Here is a 12930-nt window from a genome sequence, read left to right on the forward strand (position 1 = left end):
CAGCAAGCAACAGCAACAATAACAACAACAAAAAAACCGAGCAAAGAAACCGTCAACCATCCGTTTCCGAGATGACATTGTCCCCGCCCGGCAACGAGTCTGGTCTGGAGAGCTAGGGAGCCAATGGACCCATGTAAACAACATTAAGTTCTCCCCGAGGGCCACATCCGCCCATGGCTGGTGCTCCGGTTAAACAGAAACATGCCCCGTGCTCCATCGGCTCTCCGAACCCTTTCTGACGAGGGCAAATCAACGCACAGTGACAGGCTCAAAGCCCGGAACGCTTGACCCGCTGGGTGTCGGTCCTGATGGCCGTGACCTGGGACGCGCGGTTTTGAAAAATGGAAAATCTCAGACTCAAGGGTAGCTCCCCCCCGGTAGTTGAAGGTCGGCCAAGATGGATGGCAGACGCGCCGAGGCGCAGACACGTTTGTGATGTTTGCAACGTGATTTTTGTGCGAGGCAAGGACTGAACGGGATCCCGTACCTGGAGGCAAACAAATTGCACTTTGCCAAGAAGTCAACTCTTTTTTTTCTAATGGAATCGTATCGCCGCTGACCAAATCGTGTTTGAAAAGATCCTGTCTCTACAATCTGTGTCGTGGGTGATAGTATCGAGGGTAATTTGTTACACGTTTGAAATGGCATTCAATGCACAGTTCCATCCAAAATCACACGGAAAACATGAATGACTGGCAAAAGTTTATTAATGTAACAGACATTACAAAAAAAAATACAATCGATGGAAAAGTATTTTCAAACGTATGCGCTTATGTTAGCAGTATCGGGAATTTTGATATATAAAATATAAGATAACAACTAGCTATGATTTAACATGATTGAATTAGCATAGTTTTTAGAATATAAATGACCCAGTTCGTTTGATTCATTAAATTATTAAGCTGTACATTACAGTTGAGCTAGTCTTATTCGCTATTTGTTTTACTTTGACGTTGCCGAATAAATGCCTCCAGTCAATAAATCCTTTTTTTAGCTGTTTATTCTATAGCGATTTATTACTTAAATATTCAGCATTTATAGCCTGTTGAAAATCTCAATAAATTAACACTCACATCAGTTAATCTTTTACCACCCCTTTAAATTTAATCAAATTATCTCACTCGTTGGTTTTAAAAATATGCTGCGCTTGATTCATACAACCACATGTGTCTTTGCAATTTTTTTTCTCCTTTGAAGGATGCCTTCAACAAACCCACTGTTGAATTTATACTGATCTAATAAAAGACGCAGCACAAGAAGATTACAAATATTTTTGCCAGAAATCATGAAGTGCTCTTTAGCAGACTCACTGACCATCTTACGAATGAATGAATCATTAACGGTTAGTCGACATGCACAACTGATAAGATAATCGTATACAGCTCCATAGTGCATCCTTATGTCATTCATTAAAAAGAAAAGGGATTGCTGTTATGGGACCTTCATTGTAGCCGTCTAATTGTGAAATCTATCATTCAACACTGCAGATTTTTTGTTTGGGATAGCATTTTGTGATAGATATGAATACAGTGAGGCAGAAAATTAACCACCAGTTGTGGTAATTTGAATCGATCTAAATGGCCATTTCTTTGTATCTCTTCTAGCTGAATCCGGATTAGACTGACTTTTTGATCCTTTTCTCCAAGAAGCTTCGTTCGAAAGTTGTATCATCAGTATCGATGAATGAAACATTCTCTCTTCGATGCGAATGAAAACACGTGCGTGCCTGTAAACACTACTGGGATCAACACATTTAGCCAGGACTCAGTGATGCGTAAATTATCGGCACCGTTTCATCTCGCTTCCCAATGTTCCACCCTCACTTGTCTGAAGTTTTCTCCGTTTGACCTTCATCAACGCCAACCGCATCCAAGTGACATGCTTAACTTTTGACTGGGATAAAATTCCCAACGCATCCCATCTTTCCTTCGCCTGCCTCCTAAAGCTCTTCATTTTGTATTTTTACGCTTACCCCAATCAGCTTACCAGACGCGATTTTTTTTTCCCGAAAAAGCGGAAAGGCTCATGCGTGCTTGATAGGCAAAGTACCTATCCCCTGTCAGCGGCAGGATGATCATTTGATTTTATTTATTTATTTATGACCCAAACACTTGCCCCATCACCACCGTTAGTGCTAGGCGTGAATGGGTTTTCCACGCAATCGCGTGCGTTGCGTATTCGATTGGGGTTTGGAAGAGGGGTGTGAAGCATAACAACAACAAAAAGCCTTCACCCACAACGTCCCATTGCGCACCGTGCAGCGGATTGCTGTCGATGGATATCTCCGGAACAGCAACTAAATCCCCTTAATCTGCGTGTTGTTATGATATTATTGCACCGAAACGGAGGTGCTAGATTTGGAAGGATTTGGAATCGCTCTGCGTGAAACAGACCAAACACACATACACAAACACATATGAAACAAAAACAAGGAGCAATCGTCAGTGGAAAAGTTAAAATGCGATGCGAACTTTAACGGCTATACGCTGAAACTTCTCGTAACCTAAACCCCTCGCACTCGATGGGTCAATCTTCCTCCCGAGAACCAGTTTCTAGGTCGATGGGAAATGCTACAGCGGTACGACACGGGCGCCCGAGCTTAGGGAGATAAACGAATTGATTTTAAATCAATAATAAAATTATGCTTTATTGATATTAAATCCAACCCACATCATCATCAACATCGTCATCACGGACCATTTCGGGCGACAGGTTTACGATGCCAGCAGATACTTCCCCTTTTCGCTCCTGCTCGGGGGTTTGGTTTGGAAACACTCGGCGCCCCATATGAACCATCGTTACACGTTCGATCCCAGTCTGTATCCTTTTTTGGGCAGAAGCGTATACAGTTCCATAAGACGTCAGCGGGCAGCCGTGAAAGGGATGCCGCTGGAATGAGCAACCGCTCGAGTTTTGATCCCGAAAGAACGTGTGATTGCTGACTCTACTAACCCCGAAGTCAATCGCTTTGGCTTGCTGCTCCTTTTTACCGTAGAGTAGCTTTTGCTGTCAGTGAGCTGGCGTCAACCGTCACCCTTCCAAAAAGTCCCTCACTAACCTCTCCAACAACCTGCACCATGGCACCACGATGGATGAAGACGATGCTGCTTCTGCTGCTGCTGCTGATGATGATGTGATAGAAAATATATCAATTTTTATATTTCGTTCTCGCCCTAAATCCTGCCATCGATCATCAGCTGGATTGTGCCGAGGCAAAGACACATGCTTTTACCCCTGGCTCTGGTGGTGTGCGGCGCTCCTGCAAGATCTTGACATTATCACCAGGACGTCAGAGAAAACGTCGTAATCGGCACTGCTCGAATGAATGACGACGATGTTTGCTGTCAGCTCGTTCGCTTCGAGCGAAAGTGGATCAACGTCAACGGGAACTGGTCGCTTGGTCGGCGAGTTAGCGTCTGTCGCTTCACCGAAACCTGACATGTGAAGCTCCATGCAGCAAAATGAACATGTTCTGTGAACTTCCCTCTCTTGCGCTTAAAAAGGACCAAACACTACCCAAACGGCCGCAAGCCTCTTCCTTCGAATAACATCAGCATTTCGTGGGGAAGAAAATTTCTAAACGTCAATTTCTATTCCCTCTCACACAGCATCCTTTCCTCACAGCCCGCTGCAAGCAACGAAAATCACTAGACGCACCAAACACCGACTACGTGAAATTATCCATCCATCCTTCCATACGCCATGGCTGCATTCGTCTGGCAGAAGGGGAGGGGCACCGATTCAAATCTTGCATTTCGATCACGTACCGCACAACTTTTATGAACCGATCGAAGAAGCTTAAATTTCAGAAATGCTGAGCAGAAATGTGTTTTCTGACGCCGATGCTAGAAAATATAGCACCACACATCAACACCGAGCCGCATGGGATGGGGATGACTGAGCAAGATTGTAGCTCGCCTGTTTTCCCAATCATCGACATGTCGGTTAGGTACGAGTTTCTAAGAAATCTATCAATACGACCTGGATTTGACTGTCTGTTGGTAAAAATTTGAAAAAAGAAAATTATATTCACCATCATGTCTCACAAGATCAGGAATTTCGAGACACAAATTTAACAAATTGTGTGATTTAATTTTTCTAGATATTAGTTGATTCTTCTTTTGTAGGCAAATGGAGCATGTGTTTCCTTTAAAATTTAAATATTAATATTCACTTCTGAATCGTTTAATTTTGATACAAAGTTATGTTAAATCAATCAAAATTATATTTCTTGTTTAACCGCTATGAGACAATAAAAAAGTCCGAAACACGTTTGCCTGTCTGTTGAATAGTCGGTTTATTAGAATGAATGTTCTATTCTGTTCATATCTACAATAGTTTTGAAGGTAACTTAATGCAAGGTTCCTAAAATTAACATTAAAAGGAAAATATTTCACTTTGTCATAGAGGGTTTATTACAATGTGATGATGGGTTCCCATATTTTTGATTGCGTCTCATACGTTTGTTTTATTGCTTCGCCTTTTTTTGAAGTGTTTTCATGGTTTTTTGGCGTTTTCCAGAATTTTTTTGTTATTCAATTGTATTGATATCCTAACGGACAACATCAATAAATTATGGGAAGGTCCCCATAATTTCTAGGATACAATAAACAAATCTTGCGACGAGCCCAAAAAATTGTGGGTACCGAGCTAAAAATCGTGGAAAACCCCTGTAATGCAGCATTTCGTGACATACCATGCGCCTCCATTACAAGCAATTATTCCCTCAGCAAATTGATAGCGTGTAAACTATTTCAAATAAGTAAAACGCCGAATCATAGCTTGAATAACTCCATCTCGGACATGCGTCTTATGATATAGCGAATTAATATTTTATACTTTCAATGACCAAATTAATTTGTACCGAAATCAAAAGCAACAATCTTTTCGTAGATATGTTTCTGGCTCAAGTTTTAACTCACATAGGAAAAATACACAAACTGTCCAAGATACCGTTACTCGTTGATAAACCATGAAATTCTGAGAAAAAACGCTGAATATGTTTACGGGTTTTTTTTTCAATATTTATTCGCGTGAGATTTTTTATTCAGTAGGAATGGTCAGGCAAAATTTAATGCATATGTGATATAAATAGACAAAATCTCCTTCCACGAAGGCTAACCAGACCATGATTTTGCTCAGTGGCTAGATCATTCGGCTTACACGCTCTTTTACCAAGTGATCGATGCAGATTATGAAACGCTCAATCACATTTTAAAACGGTTTAGCTTTATTCTGCCTTCGTAACATTTCATACACCGATTGGTAAAAGACCCGACCTTTTGAACACTTTTAAGTTGAACCTAACATTCCACTCTAATCAACTTTATACTTGAGTTTTTCTTTATTTATTACTTATTTCAAACTTTTAAAATTATAATTGATCAAAGAATAATGATCTTGAGCATATTTAATGATTATTTTACAGGAAAATTTTAGTTATCTACAAACGTAAAAGGTAAAACGGGTGTTGATCCACTACAAATAGCAACAAAGAATCATCTTCATTCTTCATCTTCATTTGGAAGTTTCTCCATATTGCGCATCAAAAAGCTGGTATCGTCTTCAACTATTTCGTCCAAACAGCACAACAACCTAAACACATCAGCAAGCCTTACTTATTTACGAACTAAACTGTATAACTTCCAAATGCGGGCTCTACCATAGCAGCACGCATCAGCCTACCGCAGCTTTTGCAAATTTTTCATGCGATAAATAGGATCGAACTAAAAACGCCCACCGCAGCACTCACCGCCAGAGTAAGCGCGTCGACCAGTGTGTGTGCGTGTGTGTATGGCGTCCCAAAGTAATCCCACACGAGCACGAAGCATAGTGCGGTTGAAAATCGGATTTCACACCCGAACGCACCGACCATCAGCATTGATCCGCCCGAAAGGTGCAAAGGGGCAGGTTTTGAAACACCCGCCTCCAAAAAAACGAGAACCGGAGGAACAATCCCAAAAACCTTCTCCCCCACACACGGGGAATAGCGTTTTTGGTATAGAGCGTGGCCCGTAACCACGTGTCATGCATATCGCCCCCGGTGATCGGTGGTCTGTTTGTGCAATGGTGGTCAGGATTTGAACAAAATTCCGCTCCAGTACCATTTGCTCGCCTGCCTCTTAGCCTTGTGCATATAACGCTGTGTGGGGTGCACGGTTTTGATAATGACCAGCGCCAGTGTGGATGCAAACAAGCCCATCATCAGTGTCCCGGTTCTAATCTGTGTGTCATTCTTCTCCACTTCAACCCCGTCCGTGGAATACCACAGAAGCCACAGAAAGTTTTTTTTTATTTATAAAAAACACAACGTATGCACAGTGCTATGATTGCGTACACGCGCTAATTGTGGTGCGATGAAATGCGTCCAACGCGTGACACCAACAATGGAAGAGACACACACAAACTTGCTCAAAAGATACGTCAACACAAATAAGCTTCTCATCCAGGTACGGCCTACAAAAAATCGCCTGGACAGTGGTATTGGGACTGTACCGATGGGAGCTTTTTTGTTCGCAGTTTCATTTGCCACTCTGTAAAGCATTCACTTATCACTAAAAGGCTGACCCTAAATACCCACCAACACCCGGGCGCCTGGATGCGGAACCATTGAACCATTTTGTTACGGGGTTGTTTGTGGGTGGTTTTACATTTGTATTTTTTTCACTCCGAGCTGGTATCAGGTCATCTGTGTCTGTCCTGTTTTGAGGCAGCTCCATCCGTTCGCGGGATTCGTTTCACACTTGCAGAACACACCATTTTTACACTACGCTGTACAGAATAAAAGCAAAAAGCTCCACCGCTGGTGTCAGCCTTACCTTGTATCCTTTTAGATTATCTACGACGCAGGCCAGCAGTGCGTCACGCCCTATCGTGACCGTTATGTTCGGGATCGGTTCAGCAAACCGCGGAAAGCTCGCTTCTAGTGGTCGGACGGAGAGGAGAGCATGGAAATATAAAAAGAGAGAAAAAAATGTAAAGGAAATGTTTAATGATGATATGTGACGGTTGATCAATTCCTCAAAATCGCACCGAGATCAGACACACGCGGGACGGGTGACACGTGAAGCTTAGATGTTGCAAATGAAAACCAAATAAACTGATCCCGCCGGGGGCATAGGTACGGAACTCGACTGTCACAGTTAATAAACCAACAACAAAAAACCCCTGAAAAAGGCTTTGATGATTATAAACCATGCCTTCAATAGAAGTAAAAAAACAGAGGATTATTTAATTAGAAAACTGCCCGAGCAGCCTTTGATACCGTACGCGGATGGATGCAATGTGCTCGCACTTCCGTGCTTTCAATCATCAACGAAGTTTCGCGTTCGAAAGATCAGGCAAGGTATAACTTTGTCCACCACACTTCATACATCATCATTTAGGGCGCTGCATTTTGTGGGAATGTTTTGGACAAGGGTCATTTGAATGGAAGAAGAGCAAACTCGCTGTGTTGTCGTTCGCCAGAGGGCAACAAAAAAAAAAAGGCATGGAAAATATATGTAAAAATGGGGCAATATGGACATGGTTAAAATATCATTTTTTTAAATATTTTTATACTTTTCAACATAAAAAAGCATGTAACGCATGTACAGTTCAGCAAGCTCGTGGTTTTCCTCCAAATTCCATACTTTAACACACCAATAAAGTTTATTCGGAGGATGCGTCACTCAAACACGCCCAGAGCGTTTACATTCTCCGCTCGGATGGTCCAGGACTCGTGTCCGTAGAGGTCTACCGGGCGAATCAATGTGCGATATATCTCACATTTCGTGCGGGCTTGAAATCTTCTGGATCTCACCAGTCGGTGAAGCCCATAGTATGCACGATTCCCCAGCACAATGCGTCTCCGGATTTCGCTGCTGATGTCGTTGTCCGAAGTAACAACCGCCAGGAGATAGCAAAACTCCTTTACTACCTCGAGGTTGTCGACGTCAGCTAATACACTGTTTGCCAGTTGGCCCCTATCAAGGACTTAGCCTTCGTCAAACAGATTCTACGTCTACGTCGCATTGATTCTCCATCCAAATCTTGCTGCTTCGCGGTTGAGTCAATGACGATGTCATCCGCAAAGCCAAGAAATTGGAGAGACCGGTAGAGGATCTTGCCACGGATAAGAGGACCCACCGGCCTTTATTATGGCTAATTACAGGTCCACTTTACCTATTTTACTATTTGGATGAGACCCGAACCCCATCCGGCTATGTTTTCCGATTTTAATAAAAAAAATGATTGAAATGTTTCAGACTTCAAATAAAATTATTGAAATGTTTCAACACTTCTGCAAACCATCGCTCTCGATAAACTCTCAAACGGCCTAGTTTAGCTTGCCCACTTGACCCCGTGTGCCCATATTGCTCGTTTGTTTTTGTGTGCTTACATACACACACGCAGCTAAACGGGGACCGTTAACACGCTCCAGTTGCCCGATGGGTTCCGATGTGTTTGTTTGGACGTTGTTTTTTTTCGTTTCTCCGTTATGGTTATTTAGGAAAGGTCCGGCAAAGGAAAACAAAAAACGCTGGCCGCACGAACCGTCCCCGCCATACAACGGTAGCGGCAAAAACCGAAAAACCCCCGTACAGCATGTACTGGCTGAATATTTGGACAGGTTGAAGAGCAAATAAGCGCCGTTTACAAAAGAGTGAGACGGTTGTTTGAATCGGTCTCGAATTTATGTAAGCTTGCTGTACTGCTGCGGGGTAGCGAAAAGCTTTGCTTCAGTGTAACATTTTTCAGCTGAACCTTTTTGTATGAATTATGCGTGCGTACGTCGGTATGGATGTGTGAAGCGGGAGCAAACCGATGCGACTACCGGTGAGATTTATGCCACTGTCCTTTTCCACGAGGACTCATTAAGCGTAGCCTCGCTCTTACCGACGGGGCAAGCGCAGAAAGAAAACAATATCCACGGATGCTGTGGATCCGTGTACCAGAGTGACACAAAATTGGGATTAATTTGCAAACCATTTTTCCACATCGGCACGCGATGCGTTACTTCCGGACATTTGACCCCGCCGGCCCGGGCTTTGTCTGAACGCATAAAAAAGAGTCAAACAACGGGCAAGAGAAAAAAAACAACAACATTTACACAAGCACAAACACAAACCAACGGAGCTGTAGAAGGTCTGCTGAGGGAGGAGAGTAATTAAGCTTAATGAAGGGCAGCAAACCATTGCCGGTATTGTACGCGAGTAAACGGCAGAACCGCCGCTTGACTGCTTGATCTCACCCACTGTCCTTGTGTGAGGGCAATGTAGCCCTTTTTTTGTCGCTGACCATGTCAAGTGTCCGCTTGCGGAACATTCTGGTGAAACGAACTGGTTACTCTAGATACGTACCGGTATTGAAATCCGACGGATTCTCGTGCATATGTGATTGTTTGGCTGAAATGGGAATACAAAAGGAAAATTAGTCATGTGGCTTTATTGGCAATTTCATTTTGTGTTCAAGTGTCTCTTAGTGACCCCTTTGCAGAATGGAGAAGTAGTAGTCTGATAGAACAAGGCAAACATATTACGTTTGCACAATTCAAGAATCTGTATAAGCATTTAGGTTCTATTATATATCTGTCTATGTGTTTGTTTTTATCAGCTTTACTTTGTAGCATTACTTCGTATACTTGAATAATAATGTCATCATTTGTGCTTGAACCGGGTTTTTCAGATCAGTTCCATCAAATACATGTCAAAAATGTGGGCATTGCTAACTATGCAGCTGGTTGATATCGTAGTATTAATTCAATGAAATTTTTATTTTCATTAGAAAGCTGTCATTGTTTTTGTTCAGTAAAATATCTTAAATATTCGAATTCGATTGCTGTTTGTGTAATAAATTTGAGGTTGAATAGAATAAATTTTCTTTAAACTTTACCATTGGTATAGAAATTTGTAGCATTCAATTGCAATTGAGTTTCACTTGACAATTCTAGAGATAAGAATGTCATGGTCTCCGAACTTTAAACGTTTGCACGACACTTTAATTTCTATTGTGAAGAACTTGGGCAATTTTGTCATTACGTTTTGATAAGAATAATAGGGGCTGACGGACCGCATTGAGCCCGCGCACCGTACTTTTGAAGACTCAAAAGTATATGAATTCTACATTACACACTACATTATATTACATTTACTTTCATGAAAACAATTTTCAAATTAAATAGAATATTAATCTCTTGTAAAGCACTATTAAAACTAAGTTATTATCACAGTCGCTTAATCACAGGCGCCACTTTTAAAACCAAAACCAGAATGCATCACAAAAAATCATTTGTGCCTTAATGCCATTCTAATTTAAACATTCTCAAGAAATCTCTTCTCAAACATCCTGAAGCATCATCTCTTGAATGACACAGCACACTAAACCATTCCACTGCCCCATCCATAACATTCTTCAAGCTTCTATTAGTGTAGTGCTTCTGTAAAAACAGAAAAACAAACACCCATTCTGCCATACACAGAAAACCAAAACCTTCGTGTCAAACTTCGTCCGACTGCTGTCACCGTGAGCCATAACACAAGCCACTGGAATTATAAATTCTAAAGAGTTAACAGCAACCAACGTACACCCTCCCCTCCCTGTTACAACCACCAAGCGCAGGGGCCGTAAAATGTAGTGGAATTCCCATTTTAAAAGCAGGTGATGACACATCCATCCATACCACGACGGCGGGCCGACGACAGATATGTCACTCCATACGGAGCAGCAAACGGTGCGTTTTGCCGTTACACAAATGGGGGAGAGGAGCGAGGGGGGAGGGTTTATTACCTCGCGCTTTCATTGTGCGGTCACACCGAAGCTTTCCACGCCGTATAAACGGAAAAAAGGCTCAAATTGTTGCGCCGTAAAGAGCCACTTAGTTCACACCTTGGCGCTGGCGCGCGCGTTGGTCGTCTTGTGACGCGCCCGGCACCGCAAAAAAGACACTTTTTGATGGAACGCAACGGCAAAACAGCCAGCCTCGGTCGCCCACAAAGACGCAACACGAAGGAATGGGCGTGGGTTATGGTGCCGAAATTTATGTTACCTCAGCAACGCGTGCCATTCCACGAAATAACGATGGATTTTACGCAAGAGCACGCTGCGCGATGGAAAGAGAGCACGAAAGGGAAGGGAGAGCTAGCAAAGGATAGACGCTGGAGCAAACCTAACCGCACCAAAAAACGCACCACCACTGTTGCGTAAAACGAAATTGGTGAAAATATAAGAAGCTTTTTGCTCGTTAGCGGCTGTGAGCTGCGGCAAAAACCCCTATCCTGGCCGTGGGAGTCAGTTTCTCCAGCTTCCCACGTATTAGTGTTTGACTTGTTCTGAAGACCTGAATAGTACAATGGAAAGAGGCAAGAAAGCGAAAAGGTTTTCATGCGCTACCTTTACCACACCGAACCAGCCCGGTCCTAGGAGGGCAATTACTTTCGCACAGCAACATCTCAGAACAAATCCCCGATCGATCGGGGCAAAAGCCGATCCGTGAAAACAAGCAGGCGAACAAATACATTCTACCGACAACTTTTATTTATCAATCTTCGGGACCTTTTTTTCCTACGTCGGGGTTACATCGGTCCGATTTCATTGCGTATCGTCAGTCGGGGATGTATCGTTGTTGTGCAGGAAGGCACGGGAGCCATGCTGCCACTGAAGCTGCCACCGTCTTCACCTGGTTTAGCGGCCGAGCGGGAAATGATGATTCCGGTTGATTTAGGGAGAAAATATGGCCAAATATCACAAACCTTCTGCGATGAAGGAGTGTTTCCTTGTTTTCCTTCCACATCCTGGAATCAGACAGTCAAGGGAGCGAAGGAGCACCAACCAGTGATAGTTTTGCGAAAAGATTCCACCCAAGAATTCCGACCCGTCCGGCGTTCCATTTCGGGAAAGTTTTTCGGCATCATCGATTTTTAAGCCTTCCGTCCGGGGAACTGGGAACTCCAATGCTGGAGCGGGCCCATAGAAGGAGGGAGGAAACTTTCAAAGAAACCAACCAAAGCCGAAATACATTCTGCAAGCTTTCAGGAAAAGGCAATAAACGGGCGTCGAAAGAGTTATCACCGGAAAACTGTATAACCTTGCCCACCAACCACCAGGACACTAGGTTGGTATCGTTTGTGGCCACCCACCCAATAAATGGGATGATATAACCATTTTCCAACCCAAAACAACCGGTATACACACACAAACATGCACACATATTTGCATCAGCAGTATTTCCTAGCGATGGAGCACAATAAAGAATGGGCGCTGGAGGTTGGCTATTGGCCCTTGGACGAAGGGAAACGTTTCCCTAGATGAAGATGCGAGGAAGATACATTTTAATGATATTCTTCCACCCGTATCATATCATCTTTCACGGGGGCTCGAAATCGGGCCGGTTTGTGCCAATGCAGCACAAATTAGGCCCTGCTGGAACGTAAATGATGACCTATTGGTCATTCACGTTCGATGGGGCCACTTTTCGGGGTTGATGTGTACATTGATTGGTTTAATAGTTTTCATAATCACTGGGACGACTGTGTGCTGGTTTGGGGTTTGGGTTTGCAATTGATAGCATCGTATAATCTAATGATGATCCTACGGTAAGAATTAATAGTCCAAAACGGTCGAAAAATGACCACGACTTGTCCTCGGTGCCTCCTCTCATTATACCGGTTGTGTGTGTGCGTGTTTATAAAAAAAAAAACCAATCGACCTGCGCCAATTCTTGTTTGCAAAGCATCCAACTATCACGTTCTTCCCAAAGTCCCCTGAGCAATATGTGTTCTGCGACCCACCAGAGACTGCACAATGTGTATCACAAAACGCCTCGGAGCATTAAATTTCCCTAATCCAAGCGTTAAGCCCAGCTACACGTGGGAAAGTGGACCAAACATAAGCAAATGGAGCCGTTTGCCCATTCGCCGGAGTCAAACCCGGGGCTTGTGCGCGTTTCGCCAT

The 12930-nt window shown here is 43.2% G+C and overlaps 1 protein-coding gene across 3 annotated transcripts in view; it reads right to left on the reverse strand.

Annotated features, from left to right (window-relative positions):
- LOC121596679 (lachesin) overlaps positions 1-12930 on the reverse strand; it is a 118527-nt gene that overhangs the window by 47185 nt on the left and 58412 nt on the right. For all 3 annotated transcript variants that reach the window (XM_041921815.1, XM_041921817.1, XM_041921816.1), the window contains 2 exons: positions 9342-9386; positions 6819-6922 (listed from right to left, as the gene is read on the reverse strand). In XM_041921815.1, coding sequence (XP_041777749.1) covers positions 6819-6922; positions 9342-9386 — 149 coding nt within the window. The remainder of the gene's footprint in view (positions 1-6818; positions 6923-9341; positions 9387-12930) is intronic.

This window comes from Anopheles merus, chromosome 3R, assembly GCF_017562075.2.
Source record: "Anopheles merus strain MAF chromosome 3R, AmerM5.1, whole genome shotgun sequence".
NCBI lineage: Eukaryota > Metazoa > Arthropoda > Insecta > Diptera > Culicidae > Anopheles > Anopheles merus.